The sequence below is a fragment of the Xenopus tropicalis genome, chromosome 2, assembly GCF_000004195.4.
Source record: "Xenopus tropicalis strain Nigerian chromosome 2, UCB_Xtro_10.0, whole genome shotgun sequence".
Classification (NCBI taxonomy): Eukaryota; Metazoa; Chordata; class Amphibia; order Anura; family Pipidae; genus Xenopus; species Xenopus tropicalis.
In genome coordinates, this window is record NC_030678.2 from 180,358,516 (window position 1) to 180,379,750 (window position 21,235).

Below are 21,235 nucleotides of genomic sequence, written 5' to 3' on the forward strand. Positions count from 1 at the left end.
ATCCCTCATTCTCACTGGGTTTATAGTTATGTGTAACTGTCACTGTGTCTGTCCCTTTCCCTTCCCTGCACTGCTGGTTCTGACTCCTGATACAACTCCCCAATATCCATTCATCCCTCATTCTCACTGGGTTTATAGTTATGTGTAACTGTCACTGTGTCTGTCCCTTTCCCTTCCCTGCACTGCTGGTTCTGACTCCTGATACAACTCCCCAATATCCATTCATTCCTCATTCTCACTGGGTTTATAGTTATGTGTAACTGTCCACTGTGTCTGTCCCTTTCCCTTCCCTGCACTGCTGGTTCTGACTCCTGATACAACTCCCCAATATCCATTCATTCCTCATTCTCACTGGGTTTATAGTTATGTGTAACTGTCACTGTGTCTGTCCCTTTCCCTTCCCTGCACTGCTGGTTCTGACTCCTGATACAACTCCCCAATACCCATTCATTCCTCATTCTCACTGGGTTTATAGTTATGTGTAACTGTCACTGTGTCTGTCCCTTTCCCTTCCCTGCACTGCTGGTTCTGACTCCTGATACAACTCCCCAATATCCATTCATCCCTCATTCTCACTGGGTTTATAGTTATGTGTAACTGTCACTGTGTCTGTCCCTTTCCCTTCCCTGCACTGCTGGTTCTGACTCCTGATACAACTCCCCAATACCCATTCATCCCTCATTCTCACTGGGTTTATAGTTATGTGTAACTGTCACTGTGTCTGTCCCTTTCCCTTCCCTGCACTGCTGGTTCTGACTCCTGATACAACTCCCCAATACCCATTCATTCCTCATTCTCACTGGGTTTATAGTTATGTGTAACTGTCACTGTGTCTGTCCCTTCCCTTCCCTGCACTGCTGGTTCTGACTCCTGATACAACTCCCCAATATCCATTCATCCCTCATTCTCACTGGGTTTATAGTTATGTGTAACTGTCACTGTCCCTTTCCCTTCCCTGCACTGCTGGTTCTGACTCCTGATACAACTCCCCAATACCCATTCATCCCTCATTCTCACTGGGTTTATAGTTATGTGTAACTGTCACTGTGTCTGTCCCTTTCCCTTCCCTGCACTGCTGGTTCTGACTCCTGATACAACTCCCCAATATCCATTCATTCCTCATTCTCACTGGGTTTATAGTTATGTGTAACTGTCACTGTGTCTGTCCCTTTCCCTTCCCTGCACTGCTGGTTCTGACTCCTGATACAACTCCCCAATATCCATTCATTCCTCATTCTCACTGGGTTTATAGTTATGTGTAACTGTCACTGTGTCTGTCCCTTTCCCTGTGTCTGTCCCAGGTACCCTGGGTAGATATTTTTTTTTGGGTGGGGGGGGGGGGGTAGGTACCAATGACAGTAACAGGCCATTACACAGACCATTCATTAGTACTGGCAGTGATTACACGCAGGGGGGTAGGTACCCTGGGCAGTTATAGTTAGGGGGGTAGGTACCCTGGGCAGTTATAGTTAGGGGGGTAGGTACCCTGGGCAGTTATAGTTAGGGGGGTGGGTACCCTGGGCAGTTATAGTTAGGGGGGTAGGTACCCTGGGCAGTTATAGTTAGGGGGTAGGTACCCCGGGCAGTTATAGTTAGGGGGTAGGTACCCCGGGCAGTTATAGTTAGGGGGGTAGATACCCTGGGCAGTTATAGTTAGGGGGGTAGGTACCCCGGGCAGATATTGTCGGGGTGGGGGTAGGTACCAATGACAGTAACAGACAGGGATTGCCCAAGGGGGGTAGGACAGGGGGGTAGGACAGGGGGGTAGGACAGGGGGGTAGGACAGGGGGGGGTAGGACAGGGGGGGTAGGACAGGGGGGGGTAGGACGGGGGGGGGTAGGACGGGGGGGGTAGGACAGGGGGGGTAGGACAGGGGGGGGTAGGACAGGGGGGTAGGACAGGGGGGTAGGACAGGGGGGGTAGGACAGGGGGGGTAGGACGGGGGGGTAGGACAGGGGGGGTAGGACAGGGGGGGTAGGACGGGGGGGTAGGACGGGGGGGTAGGACGGGGGGGTAGGACGGGGGGGTAGGACAGGGGGGTAGGACAGGGGGGTAGGACAGGGGGGTAGGACAGGGGGGGTAGGACAGGGGGGGTAGGACAGGGGGTAGGACAGGAGGTGGGACAGGGGGTAGGACAGGGGGTAGGACAGGGGGGTAGGACAGGAGGTGGGACAGGGGGGGTAGGACAGGGGGGGTAGGACAGGGGGGGTAGGACAGGGGGGTAGGACAGGGGGGTAGGACGGGGGGGTAGGACGGGGGGTAGGACGGGGGGTAGGACAGGGGGGGGTAGGACAGGGGGGGTAGGACAGGGGGGGTAGGACAGGGGGGTGGGACAGGGGGGTGGGACAGGGGGGTGGAACAGGGGGGGTGGGACAGGGGGGGTAGGACAGGGGGGGGTAGGACAGGGGGGGGTGGGACGGGGGGGGTAGGACAGGGGGGGTGGGACAGGGGTTAGGACAGGGGGGTGGGACAGAGGGGGTGGGACAGAGGGGTGGGACAGGGGATACACTGGGCCTTACATAGTCTCCGGGGTGGGACAGGGGGGGTGGGACAGGGGGGGTGGGACAGGGGGGGTGGGACAGGGGTAGGACAGGGGGGTGGGACAGGGGGGTGGAACAGGGGGGGGTAGGACAGGGGGGGTAGGACAGGGGGGGTGGGACGGGGGGGTAGGACAGGGGGGGTGGGACAGGGGTAGGACAGGGGGGTGGGACAGAGGGGGTGGGACAGAGGGGGTGGGACAGGGGATACACTGGGCCTTACATAGTCTCCGGGGTGGGACAGGGGGGGTGGGACAGGGGGGGTGGGACAGGGGGGGTGGGACAGGGGTAGGACAGGGGGGTGGGACAGGGGGGTGGAACAGGGGGGGGTAGGACAGGGGGGGGTAGGACAGGGGGGGGTGGGACAGGGGGGGTGGGACAGGGGGGGTAGGACAGGGGGGTGGGACGGGGGGGTAGGACAGGGGGGGTGGGACAGGGGTAGGACAGGGGGGTGGGACAGAGGGGGGTAGGACAGGGGGTGGGACAGAGGGGGTGGGACAGAGGGGGTGGGACAGAGGGGGTGGGACAGGGGATACACTGGGCCTTACATAGTCTCCGGGGTGGGACAGGGGGGTGGGACAGGGGGGTAGGACAGGGATTGCCCCAGGGGGGTAGGACAGGGGGGTAGGACAGGGGGGTAGGACAGGGATTGCCCCAGGGGGGTAGGACAGGGGGGTAGGACAGGGGGGTAGGACAGGGATTGCCCCAGGGGGGTAGGACAGGGGGGTAGGACAGGGGGGTAGGACAGGGGGGTAGGACAGGGATTGCCCCAGGGGGGTGGGACAGGGGGGTAGGACAGGGGGGTAGGACAGGGGGGTAGGACAGGGGGGTAGGACAGGGGGGTAGGACAGGGGATACCCTGGGCCTTACATAGTCTCCGGGGTCCCGGTATTTCCGGTTCGTGGTGCCCTCCAGTTCCCCCAGTGTTACCCGGTACCGCGGCTCCTCCCTCTCTCTCTCTCTCTCAGCTGCCCCGGTCACGTGATTCCAGCAAGGTCACATGATCCGCCTGAGCCACTCCCCCTCCTCTCGCGTTATCTCCCTGTGACCTTCCCCCCATGTGACCGGAAGCGGCGTCTGTGTGTCAGGTACCGGGGTACTGTGTGAGTGTGAGTGTGAGTATGTGAGTGTGAGTATGTGTGTGTGTGTGAGTGTGTGAGTGTGAGTGTGTGAGTGTGAGTGTGTGTGTGAGTGTGTGTGAGTGTGTGAGTGTGAGTGTGTGTGTGAGTGTGTGTGTGTGAGTGTGTGTGTGTGAGTGTGTGTGTGTGTGTGTGAGTGTGTGAGTGTGTGTGTGAGTGTGTGAGTGTGTGAGTGTGTGAGTGTGAGTGTGAGTGTGTGAGTGTGTGTGTGTGTGTGTGAGTGTGTGTGTGAGTGTGTGAGTGTGTGAGTGTGTGAGTGTGAGTGTGAGTGTGTGAGTGTGAGTGTGTGTGAGAGTGTGAGTGTGTGTGAGTGTGTGAGTGTGTGTGAGAGTGTGTGTGAGTGTGAGTGTGTGTGTGTGAGTGTGTGTGTGAGTGTGAGTGTGTGTGTGTGAGTGTGTGTGAGTGAGTGTGTGAGTGTGTGTGAGTGAGAGTGTGAGTGTGTGTGAGTGTGTGAGTGTGTGTGAGTGTGTGTGAGTGTGTGTGAGTGAGAGTGTGAGTGTGTGTGAGTGTGTGTGAGTGTGTGTGAGTGTGTGAGTGTGTGTGAGTGTGTGTGAGTGTGTGAGTGTGTGAGTGTGAGTGTGAGTGTGTGAGTGTGAGTGTGTGTGAGAGTGTGAGTGTGTGTGAGTGTGTGAGTGTGTGTGTGTGAGAGTGTGTGTGAGTGTGAGTGTGTGTGTGTGAGTGTGTGTGAGTGAGTGTGTGAGTGTGTGTGAGTGAGAGTGTGAGTGTGTGTGAGTGTGTGTGAGTGTGTGTGAGTGTGTGTGAGTGTGTGTGAGTGTGTGTGAGTGTGTGTGAGTGAGAGTGTGAGTGTGTGAGAGTGTGAGAGTGTGTGTGAGAGTGTGTGTCAGGTACCGGGCGGGTGGGGGCAGCAGGGAGTTTAGGGCAGTAGGGTGGGTGGGTGGGTGGGGGCAGCAGGGAGTTAGGGGCAGTAGGGTGGGTGGGTGGGTGGGGGCAGCAGGGAGTTAGGGCAGTAGGGTGGGTGGGTGGGGGCAGTAGGGTGGGTGGGGGCCAGTAGGGTGGGTGGGTGGGTGGGGCAGCAGGGAGTTAGGGCAGTAGGGTGGGTGGGTGGGTGGGTGGGGGCAGCAGGGAGTTAGGGCAGTAGGGTGGGTGGGTGGGTGGGTGGGGCAGCAGGGAGTTAGGGCAGTAGGGTGGGTGGGTGGGTGGGTGGGGGCAGCAGGGAGTAGGGCAGTAGGGTGGGGGGTGGGTGGGGGCAGCAGGGAGTTAGGGCAGTAGGGTGGGTGGGTGGGGTGGGGGCAGCAGGGAGTTAGGGCAGTAGGGTGGGTGGGTGGGTGGGTGGGGGCAGCAGGAGTTAGGGCAGTTAGGGTGGGTGGGTGGGTGGGTGGGGGCAGCAGGGAGTTAGGGCAGTAGGGTGGGTGGGTGGGTGGGGGCAGCAGGGAGTTAGGGCAGTAGGGTGGGTGGTGGGTGGGTGGGGGCAGCAGGGAGTTAGGGCAGTAGGGTGGGTGGGTGGGTGGGGGGCAGCAGGGAGTTAGGGCAGTAGGGTGGGTGGGTGGGTGGGTGGGGCAGCAGGGAGTTAGGGCAGTAGGGTGGTGGGTGGGGGCAGCAGGAGTTAGGGCAGTAGGGTGGGTGGGTGGGGCAGCAGGGAGTTAGGGCAGTAGGGTGGGTGGGTGGGGGCAGCAGGGAGTTAGGGCAGTAGGGTGGGTGGGTGGGGCAGCAGGGAGTTAGGGCAGTAGGGTGGGTGGGTGGGGGCAGCAGGGAGTTAGGGCAGTAGGGTGGGTGGGTGGGGGCAGCAGGGAGTTAGGGCAGAAGGTTGGGTGGGGGTAGCAGGGAATTGAAAGTGTTGGACATGATTGGATGATTGGGAGAGGGAGAGGGAGGAGTTAGATGCAGGAGACAGAGCTTTGCTGAAATTCTGGATTGTGGTTCTGTAATGTGGAATGATATAGGGCAGGGCCCCTCCCAGTGCCATTAGCCCAGTATAACGGGGCCCCTCCCAGTGCCATTAGCCCAGTATAACGGGGCCCCTCCCAGTGCCATTAGCCCAGTATAACGGGGCCCCTCCCAGTGCCATTAGCCCAGTATAACGGGGCCCCTCCCAGTGCCATTAGCCCAGTATAACGGGGCCCCTCCCAGTGCCATTAGCCCAGTATAACGGGGCCCCTCCCAGTGCCATTAGCCCAGTATAACGGGGCCCCTCCCAGTGCCATTAGCCCAGTATAACGGGGCCCCTCCCAGTGCCATTAGCCCAGTATAACGGGGCCCCTCCCAGTGCCATTAGCCCAGTATAACGGGGCCCCTCCCAGTGCCATTAGCCCAGTATAACGGGGCCCCTCCCAGTGCCATTAGCCCAGTATAACGGGGCCCCTCCCAGTGCCATTAGCCCAGTATAACGGGGCCCCTCCCAGTGCCATTAGCCCAGTATCACATGCCCTGGGTGCTCTCAGTATCCTGGAACTAATCACACAAACTTGCCCCCCCACCCCCTGAGCAGGAACATTATGTCACAGGCATGGGGGGGTGCCTCTCCTTAGTGTATAAGCTTGGGGGTTTGGCCTCTTTCCAGTACTCAGAGGGGGTCTCTCTGTAACTGGCCAAGCCCAGCACCTCAATTAGGGAGAGGTTTGAGTGCCCCCCTCCCAGCCCGGTGCCTGTATATTAGGGAGAGTGCCCCCCCCCCAGCCCGGTGCCTGTATATTAGGGAGAGTGCCCCCCTCCCAGCCCTGTGCCTGTATATTAGGGAGAGTGCCCCCCCCAGGGTGCCTGTATATTAGGGAGAGTGCCCCCCTCCCAGCCCTGTGCCTGTATATTAGGGAGAGTGCCCCCCCCCCAGGGTGCCTGTATATTAGGGAGAGTGCCCCCCCAGGGTGCCTGTATATTAGGGAGAGTGCCCCCCCCCCCAGGGTGCCTGTATATTAGGGAGAGTGCCCCCCCCCCCAGGGTGCCTGTATATTAGGGAGAGTGCCCCCCCCCCCAGGGTGCCTGTATATTAGGGAGAGTGCCCCCCCCCCCCAGGGTGCCTGTATATTAGGGAGAGTGCCCCTCCCAGCCCTGTGCCTGTATATTAGGGAGAGTGCCCCCCTCCCAGCCTGGTGCCTGTATATTAGGGAGAGTGCCCCCCCCCCAGGGTGCCTGTATATTAGGGAGAGTGCCCCTCCCAGCCCTGTGCCTGTATATTAGGGAGAGTGCCCCCCCCCCAGGGTGCCTGTATATTAGGGAGAGTGCCCCCCCCAGGGTGCCTGTATATTAGGGAGAGTGCCCCCCCCCCCCAGGGTGCCTGTATATTAGGGAGAGTGCCCCTCCCAGCCCGGTGCCTGTATATTAGGGAGAGTGCCCCCCCCCCCAGGGTGCCTGTATATTAGGGAGAGTGCCCCCCTCCCAGCCCTGTGCCTGTATATTAGGGAGAGTGCCCCTCCCAGCCCTGTGCCTGTATATTAGGGAGAGTGCCCCCCCCCCAGGCCCGGTGCCTGTATATTAGGGAGAGTGCCCCCCCCCAGCCCGGTGCCTGTATATTAGGGAGAGTGCCCCCCCCCCCCAGCCCGGTGCCTGTATATTAGGGAGAGTGCCCCCCCCCCCAGGCCCGGTGCCTGTATATTAGGGAGAGTGCCCCCCCCCAGCCCGGTGCCTGTATATTAGGGAGAGTGCCCCCCCCCAGCCCGGTGCCTGTATATTAGGGAGAGTGCCCCCCCCAGCCCGGTGCCTGTATATTAGGGAGAGTGCCCCCCCCAGCCCGGTGCCTGTATATTAGGGAGAGTGCCCCCCCCCCCAGCCCGGTGCCTGTATATTAGGGAGAGTGCCCCCCCCCAGCCCGGTGCCTGTATATTAGGGAGAGTGCCCCCCCAGCCCGGTGCAGTATATTAGGGAGAGTGCCCCCCCAGGGTGCCTGTATATTAGGGAGAGTGCCCCCCCCCCCAGCCCTGTGCCTGTATATTAGGGAGAGTGCCCCCCCAGCCCGGTGCCTGTATATTAGGGAGAGTGCCCCCCTCCCAGCCCGGTGCCTGTATATTAGGGAGAGTGCCCCCCCCCCCAGCCCTGTGCCTGTATATTAGGGAGAGTGCCCCCCTCCCAGCCCTGTGCCTGTATATTAGGGAGAGTGCCCCCCTCCCAGCCCTGTGCCTGTATATTAGGGAGAGTGCCCCCCCCCCCAGCCCTGTGCCTGTATATTAGGGAGAGTGCCCCCCTCCCAGCCCTGTGCCTGTATATTAGGGAGAGTGCCCCCCTCCCAGCCCTGTGCCTGTATATTAGGGAGAGTGCCCCCCTCCCAGCCCTGTGCCTGTATATTAGGGAGAGTGCCCCCCTCCCAGCCCTGTGCCTGTATATTAGGGAGAGTGCCCCCCTCCCAGCCCTGTGCCTGTATATTAGGGAGAGTGCCCCCCCCCCCCCCAGCCCTGTGCCTGTATATTAGGGAGAGTGCCCCCCTCCCAGCCCTGTGCCTGTATATTAGGGAGAGTGCCCCCCTCCCAGCCCTGTGCCTGTATATTAGGGAGAGTGCCCCCCTCCCAGCCCTGTGCCTGTATATTAGGGAGAGTGCCCCCCAGCCCGGTGCCTGTATATTAGGGAGAGTGCCCCCCCCCAGGGTGCCTGTATATTAGGGAGAGTGCCCTCCCAGCCCGGTGCCTGTATATTAGGGAGAGTGCCCCCCTCCCAGCCCGGTGCCTGTATATTAGGGAGAGTGCCCTCCCAGCCCGGTGCCTGTATATTAGGGAGAGTGCCCCCCCCCCAGCCCGGTGCCTGTATATTAGGGAGAGTGCCCCCCCCCCAGCCCGGTGCCTGTATATTAGGGAGAGTGCCCCCCCAGGGTGCCTGTATATTAGGGAGAGTGCCCCCCAGCCCGGTGCCTGTATATTAGGGAGAGTGCCCTCCCAGCCCGGTGCCTGTATATTAGGGAGAGTGCCCCCCTCCCAGCCCGGTGCCTGTATATTAGGGAGAGTGCCCCCCTCCCAGCCCGGTGCCTGTATATTAGGGAGAGTGCCCTCCCAGCCCGGTGCCTGTATATTAGGGAGAGTGCCCCCCCCCAGCCCGGTGCCTGTATATTAGGGAGAGTGCCCCCCCCCCAGCCCGGTGCCTGTATATTAGGGAGAGTGCCCCCCCAGCCCGGTGCCTGTATATTAGGGAGAGTGCCCCCCCAGCCCGGTGCCTGTATATTAGGGAGAGTGCCCCCCTCCCAGCCCGGTGCCTGTATATTAGGGAGAGTGCCCCCCCAGGGTGCCTGTGAGAGGATAATGTTGGCCACATAATGCTCCCTTGTTTGTTGCCCAGGGGGGGTGGGGGGTAAGTTTGCTGTGTGGGATTAGTTCCAGGATGCTGAGAGCAGAAGAACCGGTTGGACAGCAAATAGTGAGAGGGAGTGAGGGGGTTTCAGCAGGTGAGTGGGTGGGTGGGTGAGTGAGGGGGTTTCAGCAGGTGAGTGGGTGGGTGAGTGAGGGGGTTTCAGCAGGTGAGTGGGTGGGTGAGTGAGGGGGTTTCAGCAGGTGAGTGGGTGGGTGAGTGAGGGGGTTTCAGCAGGTGAGTGGGTGGGTGAGTGAGGGGGTTTCAGCAGGTGAGTGGGTGGGTGAGTGAGGGGGTTTCAGCAGGTGAGTGGGTGGGTGAGTGAGGGGGTTTCAGCAGGTGAGTGGGTGGGTGAGTGAGGGGGTTTCAGCAGGTGAGTGGGTGGGTGAGTGAGGGGGTTTCAGCAGGTGAGTGGGTGGGTGAGTGAGGGGGTTTCAGAAGGTGAGTGGGTGGGTGAGTGAGGGGGTTTCGGCAGGTGAGTGGGTGGGTGAGTGAGGGGGTTTCGGCAGGTGAGTGGGTGGGTGAGTGAGGGGGTTTCGGCAGGTGAGTGGGGTGGGTGAGTGAGGGGTTTCAGCAGGTGAGTGGGTGGGTGAGTGAGGGGGTTTCAGCAGGTGGGTGAGTGAGGGGGTTTCAGCAGGTGAGTGGGTGGGTGAGTGAGGGGGTTTCAGCAGGTGGGTGAGTGAGGGGGTTTCAGCAGGTGAGTGGGTGAGTGAGGGGGTTTCAGCGGGTGGGTGAGTGAGGGGGTTTCAGCGGGTGGGTGAGTGAGGGGGTTTCAGCGGGTGGGTGGGTGAGTGAGGGGGTTTCAGCGGGTGGGTGGGTGAGTGAGTCAGTGGTGAGTGAGAGTGGGTGGGTGGGTGAGTGAGTCAGGGATGGGTGGGTGGGTGAGTGAGTCAGGGATGGGTGGGTGGGTGAGTGAGGGGGTTTCAGCAGGTGAGTGGGTGAGTGAGGGGGTTTCAGCGGGTGGGTGAGTGAGGGGGTTTCAGCGGGTGGGTGGGTGAGTGAGTCAGTGGTGGGTGAGTGAGTCAGTGGTGAGTGAGAGTGGGTGGGTGGGTGGGTGGGTGAGTCAGGGGTGGGTGGGTGGGTAGATCTGGGTAATGGCTCGATATGTGCAGAATTTTGGGGGTCGGGGCAGTAGAATGAGTTGGGGGCAAGGGGTGAGACATGAAAGGGGCAGGATACACTTATGGGACAATTGGGGGGTTGGGAGGAGCCTGTTAGTGCATGGTGATTGGGCAAGCTGGGGCCTGGGGGGCACCCACACTGCCTTTTGTCCTATGCTTCTCTCTCTGCTGAGATCCATTACCCCCTAATTGCCCCCCCCCCCCCCCGGGGGCAACGCTGGATGTCTGTGGGGCTAATTCCCAGCACAGTTGCTAGATATCCGGCATAACCACATACCTGCCCATTAATGATTAACCCACCCTCCCCTGGGTATCTGCCCCCCCAGCAGGAACCAACTCACTTATCAACTGCTTAATGGGAGGAACTGGTGGGGGTCACACCTTGTAATTGCCCAGCTCGGCCACTGCAGGTGGGTAGGTGGGTACAGAGATACTCAGGTATTGCCCCAGGACTCCGTAAGAGAGGCAGTATTATACAATAATGGGGGCAGTTAATGTCCTGGCTGGGTAGGAAAGGAAGGAGAGTACAGGGCATATAAGGGTAGTTATAGACAGTGCCTTGGGTGGGTAGGAAAGGAGGGGCAGTTACAGAGAATGCAGGGGGCAGATAAGGGTAGAAAATGACTAAAGGGAAGGGGCAGTTATAGGCAATGCAGGAGGCAGATAAGGGTAGAAAATGGCTGAATGGAAGGGCAGTTATAGGCAATGCAGGAGGCAGATAAGGGTAGAAAATGGCTGAACGGAAGGGGCAGTTATAGGCAATGCAGGAGGCAGATAAGGGTAGGAAATGGCTGAATGGAAGGGCAGTTACATGTAATGCCTTGGGTGGATACCAAAGAAGGGGCAGTTACAGAGAATGCAGGGGGCAGATAAGGGTAGAAAACGGCTGAACGGAAGGGGCAGTTCTAGGCAATGCAGGGGGCAGATAAGGGTAGGAAATGGCTGAATGGAAGGGGCAGTTACAGGCAATGCAGGGGCAGCTACAGGCAATGCAGGGGGCAGATAATGGGGAGGAAATGGCTGAATGGAAGGGGCAGTTACAGACAATGCAGGGGCAGTTACAGACAATGCAGGGGGCAGATAATGGGGAGGAAATGGCTGAATGGAAGGGGCAGTTACAGACAATGCAGGGGCAGTTACAGGCAATGCAGGGGCAGTTACAGACAATGCAGGGGGCAGATAAGGGTAGGAAATGGCTGAATGGAAGGGGCAGTTACAGACAATGCAGGGGCAGTTACAGGCAATGCAGGGGCAGTTACAGGCAATGCAGGGGGCAGATAATGGGGAGGAAATGGCTGAATGGAAGGGGCAGTTACAGACAATGCAGGGGCAGTTACAGACAATGCAGGGGGCAGATAATGGGGAGGAAATGGCTGAATGGAAGGGGCAGTTACAGACAATGCAGGGGCAGTTACAGGCAATGCAGGGGCAGTTACAGGCAATGCAGGGGGCAGATAAATGGCTGAATGGAAGGGGCAGTTACAGACAATGCAGGGGCAGTTACAGGCAATGCAGGGGCAGTTAATGGGGAGGAAAGAGTTGGACAGGAGAGGAACTTTATTACCTGGAGAAGGATCAGGCTTCAGAGAGGCCACATCAGATTGTCAACAGTCAGCACTCACCTGTGTCCCCACCTGTGCCCCTCCCACTTCTACCTGCCTGGCCCGCCTTCCTGCAGTATTACTTGTAGCTGCACGGGCACTCAGCTTCTAATTACTGTATTATATGTAATATATGGGCACTGCCGTCACTTTCACAGTTCTGTATTGCCTGAATGGATGGTACCTACCCTCCCTGTACTATTACCCCTCACATAGGGCAGTTATTATTATGGGCTGTATGCCCTGCACTATACAGGCACTCCTCCCTCCCTCACAGCCCCCCATCTCTCTCTCTTCCCATTAATGTCTCTGTTATTCCCAGGTCCGTGTGAAGGTGCTGACCCAACTGAGACCCCCCCAGAGACCCCCCCAGGCTGAAGCGTTGTGTCCCCGGGGGAAGGAGATTAACTGTCACTTTGCTGCAATCACACACCCGGATCCTCCTACAGACCGTGTGATTGGGTGCACTGACGTTCTCTCCCGGCCCATGATTGGATAACCACACAAGCAAGTGACCCAAACCAGAAAGGCAGAATTCCATCAGCGATCCAATGGAGCCGGAACAGCAACAGCTGCGCAATGTAAAGAGACCGACGCACTAGCACATTGCACTCTAATGGGGCGTCTCTCTTCCCTTACTGGGCTGGGCCTGGGATAGGGAATAGACTGCTGGGCCCGGGATAGGGAATAGACTGCTGGGCCCGGGATAGGGAATAGACTGCTGGGCCTGGGATAGGGAATAGACTGCTGGGCCCGGGATAGGGAATAGACTGCTGGGCCCGGGATAGGGAATAGACTGCTGGCCCGGGATAGGGAATAGACTGCTGGGCCCGGGATAGGGAATAGACTGCTGGCCCGGGGGAATAGACTGCTGGGCCCGGGATAGGGAATAGACTGCTGGGCCCGGGATAGGGAATAGACTGCTGGGCCCGGGATAGGGAATAGACTGCTGGGCCCGGGATAGGGAATAGACTGCTGGGCCCGGGATAGGGAATAGACTGCTGGGCCCGGGATAGGGAATAGACTGCTGGGCCCGGGATAGGGAATAGACTGCTGGGCCCGGGATAGGGAATAGACTGCTGGGTCCGGGATAGGGAATGGATGGCTGGGCCCGGGATAGGGAATAGACTGCTGGGCCCGGGATAGGGAATGGATGGCTGGGCCCGGGATAGGGAATAGACTGCTGGGCCCGGGATAGGGAATAGACTGCTGGGCCCGGGATAGGGAATAGACTGCTGGGCCCGGGATAGGGAATAGACTGCTGGGCCCGGGATAGGGAATAGACTGCTGGGCCCGGGATAGGGAATGGACGGCTGGGCCCGGGATAGGGAATGGACTGCTGGGCCCGGGATAGGGAATAGACTGCTGGGCCCGGGATAGGGAATAGACGGCTGGGCCCGGGATAGGGAATGGATGGCTGGGCCCGGGATAGGGAATGGATGGCTGGGCCCGGGATAGGGAATGGATGGCTGGGCCCGGGATAGGGAATGGATGGCTGGGGGTGGCTAATCAGGCTGTCAGCCCAGTTAATTGCATTTGTAAAGCTAACTTACCCTTTATTTTGTCTCCGCCCCGTATCGCTATTAACCCCTGCAGCTACGGGACTTCCTGCTCGTTTATAACAAGATGACGGAACTGTGTTTCAGCCGCTGCGCAAAGAATCTCAACTACCGCTCAGTAACCATGGAGGAGGTATGGCCCCCACTCCGAGTGTGAGTGTGAGTGTGGGACGGGGGCTGGTTGGCTCAGGAGTTTGGGAGGGGGGCATCACTAGTACAGGGGGTATTGCACTCTCACACTTACACCTTACAGGGGGGGGGGCATCACTAGTACAGGGGGTATTGCACTCTCACACTTACACCTTACAGGGGGGGGGCATCACTAGTACAGGGGGTATTGCACTCTCACACTTACACCTTACAGGGGGGGCATCACTAGTACAGGGGGTATTGCACTCTCACACTTACACCTTACAGGGGGGCATCACTAGTACAGGGGGTATTGCACTCTCACACTTACACCTTACAGGGGGGGGGGCATCACTAGTACAGGGGGTATTGCACTCTCACACTTACACCTTACAGGGGGGGGGGGGCATCACTAGTACAGGGGTATTGCACTCTCACACTTACACCTTACAGGGGGGGGGCATCACTAGTACAGGGGGTATTGCACTCTCACACTTACACCTTACAGGGGGGGCATCACTAGTACAGGGGGTATTGCACTCTCACACTTACACCTTACAGGGGGGGGCATCACTAGTACAGGGGGTATTGCACTCTCACACTTACACCTACAGGGGGGGCATCACTAGTACAGGGGGTATTGCACTCTCACACTTACACCTTACAGGGGGGGGCATCACTAGTACAGGGGGTATTGCACTCTCACACTTACACCTTACAGGGGGGGGCATCACTAGTACAGGGGGTATTGCACTCTCACACTTACACCTTACAGGGGGGGGCATCACTAGTACAGGGGGTATTGCACTCTCACACTTACACCTTACAGGGGGGGGCATCACTAGTACAGGGGGTATTGCACTCTCACACTTACACCTTACAGGGGGGGGCATCACTAGTACAGGGGGTATTGCACTCTCACACTTACACCTTACAGGGGGGGGCATCACTAGTACAGGGGGTATTGCACTCTCACACTTACACCTTACAGGGGGGGGGGGCATCACTAGTACAGGGGGTATTGCACTCTCACACTTACACCTTACAGGGGGGGGCATCACTAGTACAGGGGGTATTGCACTCTCACACTTACACCTTACAGGGGGGGGCATCACTAGTACAGGGGGTATTGCACTCTCACACTTACACCTTACAGGGGGGGGCATCACTAGTACAGGGGGTATTGCACTCTCACACTTACACCTTACAGGGGGGGGGCATCACTAGTACAGGGGGTATTGCACTCTCACACTTACACCTTACAGGGGGGGGCATCACTAGTACAGGGGGTATTGCACTCTCACACTTACACCTTACAGGGGGGGGGCATCACTAGTACAGGGGGTATTGCACTCTCACACTTACACCTTACAGGGGGGCGGGGGCATCACTAGTACAGGGGGTATTGCACTCTCACACTTACACCTTACAGGGGGGGGCATCACTAGTACAGGGGGTATTGCACTCTCACACTTACACCTTACAGGGGGGGGCATCACTATTACAGGGGGTATTGCACTCTCACACTTACACCTTACAGGGGGGGGGCATCACTAGTACAGGGGGTATTGCACTCTCACACTTACACCTTACAGGGGGGGGGGGGGCATCACTAGTACAGGGGGTATTGCACTCTCACACTTACACCTTACAGGGGGGGGGGCATCACTAGTACAGGGGGTATTGCACTCTCACACTTACACCTTACAGGGGGGGGGGGCATCACTAGTACAGGGGGTATTGCACTCTCACACTTACACCTTACAGGGGGGGGGGGCATCACTAGTACAGGGGGTATTGCACTCTCACACTTACACCTTACAGGGGGGGGGGGGGGCATCACTAGTACAGGGGGTATTGCACTCTCACACTTACACCTTACAGGGGGGGGCATCGCTAGTACAGGGGGTATTGCACTCTCACACTTACACCTTACAGGGGGGGGGGGCATCACTAGTACAGGGGGTATTGCACTCTCACACTTACACCTTACAGGGGGGGGCATCACTAGTACAGGGGGTATTGCACTCTCACACTTACACCTTACAGGGGGGGTGGCATCACTAGTACAGGGGGTATTGCACTCTCACACTTACACCTTACAGGGGGGGGGGGCATCACTAGTACAGGGGGTATTGCACTCTCACACTTACACCTTACAGGGGGGGGGGGCATCACTAGTACAGGGGGTATTGCACTCTCACACTTACACCTTACAGGGGGGGGGGCATCACTAGTACAGGGGGTATTGCACTCTCACACTTACACCTTACAGGGGGGGGGGCATCGCTAGTACAGGGGGTATTGCACTCTCACACTTACACCTTACAGGGGGGGGGCATCACTAGTACAGGGGGTATTGCACTCTCACACTTACACCTTACAGGGGGGGGCATCGCTAGTACAGGGGGTATTGTACTCTCACACTTACACCTTACAGGGGGGGGCATCGCTAGTACAGGGGGTATTGCACTCTCACACTTACACCTTACAGGGGGGGGCATCACTAGTACAGGGGGTATTGCACTCTCACACTTACACCTTACAGGGGGGAGGGGGGGCATCACTAGTACAGGGGGTATTGCACTCTCACACTTACACCTTACAGGGGGGGGCATCACTAGTACAGGGGGTATTGCACTCTCACACTTACACCTTACAGGGGGGGGGCATCACTAGTACAGGGGGTATTGCACTCTCACACTTACACCTTACAGGGGGGGGCATCACTAGTACAGGGGGTATTGCACTCTCACACTTACACCTTACAGGGGGGGGGCATCACTAGTACAGGGGGTATTGCACTCTCACACTTACACCTTACAGGGGGGGGGCATCACTAGTACAGGGGGTATTGCACTCTCACACTTACACCTTACAGGGGGGGGGCATCACTAGTACAGGGGGTATTGCACTCTCACACTTACACCTTACAGGGGGGGGGGGCATCACTAGTACAGGGGGTATTGCACTCTCACACTTACACCTTACAGGGGGGGCATCACTAGTACAGGGGGTATTGCACTCTCACACTTACACCTTACAGGGGGGGGGGGGCATCACTAGTACAGGGGGTATTGCACTCTCACACTTACACCTTACAGGGGGGGGGCATCACTAGTACAGGGGGTATTGCACTCTCACACTTACACCTTACAGGGGGGGGGGGGCATCACTAGTACAGGGGGTATTGCACTCTCACACTTACACCTTACAGGGGGGGGGGCATCACTAGTACAGGGGGTATTGCACTCTCACACTTACACCTTACAGGGGGGGGCATCACTAGTACAGGGGGTATTGCACTCTCACACTTACACCTTACAGGGGGGCGGGGGCATCACTAGTACAGGGGGTATTGCACTCTCACACTTACACCTTACAGGGGGGGGGCATCACTAGTACAGGGGGTATTGCACTCTCACACTTACACCTTACAGGGGGGGGCATCACTAGTACAGGGGGTATTGCACTCTCACACTTACACCTTACAGGGGGGGGGCATCACTAGTACAGGGGTATTGCACTCTCACACTTACACCTTACAGGGGGGGGGCATCACTAGTACAGGGGGTATTGCACTCTCACACTTACACCTTACAGGGGGGGGGCATCACTAGTACAGGGGGTATTGCACTCTCACACTTACACCTTACAGGGGGGGGGGGCATCACTAGTACAGGGGGTATTGCACTCTCACACTTACACCTTACAGGGGGGGGCATCACTAGTACAGGGGGTATTGCACTCTCACACTTACACCTTACAGGGGGGGGGGGCATCACTAGTACAGGGGGTATTGCACTCTCACACTTACACCTTACAGGGGGGGGGCATCACTAGTACAGGGGGTATTGCACTCTCACACTTACACCTTACAGGGGGGGGGGGGCATCACTAGTACAGGGGGTATTGCACTCTCACACTTACACCTTACAGGGGGGGGGGGGGCATCACTAGTACAGGGGGTATTGCACTCTCACACTTACACCTTACAGGGGGGGGGGGCATCACTAGTACAGGGGGTATTGCACTCTCACACTTACACCTTACAGGGGGGGGGGCATCACTAGTACAGGGGGTATTGCACTCTCACACTTACACCTTACAGGGGGGGGCATCACTAGTACAGGGGGTATTGCACTCTCACACTTACACCTTACAGGGGGGGGGGGGCATCACTAGTACAGGGGGTATTGCACTCTCACACTTACACCTTACAGGGGGGGGGCATCGCTAGTACAGGGGGTATTGCACTCTCACACTTACACCTTACGGGGGGGGCATCACTAGTACAGGGGGTATTGCACTCTCACACTTACACCTTACAGGGGGGGGGGGGCATCGCTAGTACAGGGGGTATTGCACTCTCACACTTACACCTTACAGGGGGGGGGGGGCATCGCTAGTACAGGGGGTATTGCACTCTCACACTTACACCTTACAGGGGGGCGGGGGCATCACTAGTACAGGGGGTATTGCACTCTCACACTTACACCTTACAGGGGGGCGGGGGCATCACTAGTACAGGGGGTATTGCACTCTCACACTTACACCTTACAGGGGGGGGCATCGCTAGTACAGGGGGTATTGCACTCTCACACTTACACCTTACAGGGGGGGGGCATCACTAGTACAGGGGGTATTGCACTCTCACACTTACACCTTACAGGGGGGGGGGCATCACTAGTACAGGGGGTATTGCACTCTCACACTTACACCTTACAGGGGGGGGGGCATCACTAGTACAGGGGGTATTGCACTCTCACACTTACACCTTACAGGGGGGGGCATCACTAGTACAGGGGGTATTGCACTCTCACACTTACACCTTACAGGGGGGGGGGGCATCGCTAGTACAGGGGGTATTGCACTCTCACACTTACACCTTACAGGGGGGCGGGGGCATCACTAGTACAGGGGGTATTGCACTCTCACACTTACACCTTACAGGGGGGCGGGGGCATCACTAGTACAGGGGGTATTGCACTCTCACACTTACACCTTACAGGGGGGGGCATCACTAGTACAGGGGGTATTGCACTCTCACACTTACACCTTACAGGGGGGGGCATCGCTAGTACAGGGGGTATTGCACTCTCACACTTACACCTTACAGGGGGGGGGCATCACTAGTACAGGGGGTATTGCACTCTCACACTTACACCTTACAGGGGGGGGGGCATCACTAGTACAGGGGGTATTGCACTCTCACACTTACACCTTACAGGGGGGGGGGCATCACTAGTACAGGGGGTATTGCACTCTCACACTTACACCTTACAGGGGGGGGGCATCACTAGTACAGGGGGTATTGCACTCTCACACTTACACCTTACAGGGGGGGGGGGGCATCACTAGTACAGGGGGTATTGCACTCTCACACTTACACCTTACAGGGGGGGGGCATCACTAGTACAGGGGGTATTGCACTCTCACACTTACACCTTACAGGGGGGCGGGGGCATCACTAGTACAGGGGGTATTGCACTCTCACACTTACACCTTACAGGGGGGCGGGGGCATCACTAGTACAGGGGGTATTGCACTCTCACACTTACACCTTACAGGGGGGCGGGGGCATCACTAGTACAGGGGGTATTGCACTCTCACACTTACACCTTACAGGGGGGGGCATCGCTAGTACAGGGGGTATTGCACTCTCACACTTACACCTTACAGGGGGGGGGCATCACTAGTACAGGGGTATTGCACTCTCACACTTACACCTTACAGGGGGGGGGGCATCACTAGTACAGGGGGTATTGCACTCTCACACTTACACCTTACAGGGGGGGGGGCATCACTAGTACAGGGGGTATTGCACTCTCACACTTACACCTTACAGGGGGGGGGCATCACTAGTACAGGGGGTATTGCACTCTCACACTTACACCTTACAGGGGGGGGGGCATCACTAGTACAGGGGGTATTGCACTCTCACACTACACCTTACAGGGGGGGGCATCACTAGTACAGGGGGTATTGCACTCTCACACTTACACCTTACAGGGGGGGGGCATCACTAGTACAGGGGGTATTGCACTCTCACACTTACACCTTACAGGGGGGGGGCATCACTAGTACAGGAGGTATTGCACTCTCACACTTACACCTTACAGGGGGGGGCATCACTAGTACAGGGGGTATTGCACTCTCACACTTACACCTTACAGGGGGGGGGCATCACTAGTACAGGAGGTATTGCACTCTCACACTTACACCTTACAGGGGGGGGCATCACTAGTACAGGGGGTATTGCACTCTCACACTTACACCTTACAGGGGGGGGCATCACTAGTACAGGGGGTATTGCACTCTCACACTTACACCTTACAGGGGGGCGGGGGCATCACTAGTACAGGGGGTATTGCACTCTCACACTTACACCTTACAGGGGGGGGGCATCACTAGTACAGGGGGTATTGCACTCTCACACTTACACCTTACAGGGGGGGGGGGCATCACTAGTACAGGGGGTATTGCACTCTCACACTTACACCTTACAGGGGGGGGGGGGCATCACTAGTACAGGGGGTATTGCACTCTCACACTTACACCTTACAGGGGGGGGGGCATCACTAGTACAGGGGGTATTGCACTCTCACACTTACACCTTACAGGGGGGGGGGGGCATCACTAGTACAGGGGGTATTGCACTCTCACACTTACACCTTACAGGGGGGGGGGCATCACTAGTACAGGGGGTATTGCACTCTCACACTTACACCTTACAGGGGGGGGGGCATCACTAGTACAGGGGGTATTGCACTCTCACACTTACACCTTACAGGGGGGGGGGGCATCACTAGTACAGGGGGTATTGCATGTTATAGGGCACGTGTAGGGGTCCTGCTGAACTGTACTGCCCCCCCTGACTATAACACTCCTGTTGCCCCCCAGGAGCAGTGCCTTGACAGCTGCGCATCCAAATTCATCCGCTCCAACCACCGCCTGATGGGCGCCTACGTGTCCCTGATGCCCAGCGTTGTGCAGCGCCGATTGGCTGAGTATGAGGGGGCCGCCAGTAGTGTGCCAGAGCTGCCTTCACAGGAGGCGGAGCTAAGTGCCAATGACTTGCCCCCCGCTGCCCCCGCTGCTCTGGGCTCTGGCTCTGACTAACCAACCTACAGACAATACTGGACTCCATGTCAAGCTAACCTGTGGGGCAATAACAGGCTGACCTGTGGGGCAATAACAGGCTGACCTGTGGGGCAATAACAGGCTGACCTGTGGGGCAATAACAGGCTGACCTGTGGGGCAATAACAGGCTGACCTGTGGGGCAATAACAGGCTGACCTGTGGGGCAATAACAGACCTGTGGGGCAATAAACAGGCTGACCTGTGGGGCAATAACAGAAGAAGGTACCAAGGGGCAATAAAATATAATGGAACTTGCTCACTGCCGCCTTGGGCACCCCCCCAGTGTCCCCTTGGCTTCCAGTCTGTGCTTGGGCTTCGTACTGTGCGCCAGGTTGTTGTGTGACCCCAGTTATTTTTGGGGTGGGGCCCCCCCAGTGTGAAGGGTCGGTACCGGCTGTGGCTTTAGCCACTATTGCAATAAACCTTTGTTTTTATTTCTACACTCTGTGTGCTGTGTCTGCTTCCTTACTGCATACAATGTGTATAGCTCCTCCTACTCTATAGGCCCGCCCATGCAGAGCAGCCTCTACCCCCAGGGTCCCACCCCCCATTCAGTATCAGCTGGGGGGAGGGGTATATAGTGGATACAGACTGGATATGGGGAGGGGTATATAGTGGATATGGGGAGGGGTATATAGTGGATACAGACTGGATATGGGGAGGGGTATATAGTGGATATGGGGAGGGGTATATAGTGGATACAGACTGGATATGGGGAGGGGTATATAGTGGATATGGGGAGGGGTATATAGTGGATATGGGGAGGGGTATATAGTGGATACAGAC

General features: G+C 57.8%; 2 protein-coding genes across 5 annotated transcripts in view; one reads left to right on the forward strand and one right to left on the reverse strand.

Moving 5' to 3' along the window:
- The window catches only part of arfip2 (ADP ribosylation factor interacting protein 2), a 36,278-nt gene extending 24,368 nt beyond the window's left edge, over nt 1–11,910 (reverse strand). The window contains exon 1 of one of the 4 annotated variants that reach the window (XM_031897456.1): nt 11,582–11,910. Coding sequence is in view for 2 of the 4 variants with exons in the window: in XM_031897458.1 (XP_031753318.1) it covers nt 3,408–3,409 (2 nt within the window). In the remaining 2 variants the exon portion in view is untranslated. Of the gene's footprint in view, nt 1–3,407; nt 3,547–11,581 lie in introns of those variants that run through there. The other 3 variants (XM_031897457.1, XM_031897458.1, XM_031897455.1) reach the window with 3 other exon arrangements.
- timm10b (translocase of inner mitochondrial membrane 10 homolog B) lies at nt 3,604–20,888 on the forward strand. Its single transcript, NM_001102846.2, is given in 4 exon segments — nt 3,604–3,625; nt 11,941–12,199; nt 13,215–13,310; nt 20,210–20,888. Coding segments are annotated over 3 exon segments (345 nt in total). The 5' UTR covers nt 3,604–3,625; nt 11,941–12,169; the 3' UTR covers nt 20,429–20,888.
- Nucleotides 20,889–21,235: the final 347 nt, after the last annotated feature.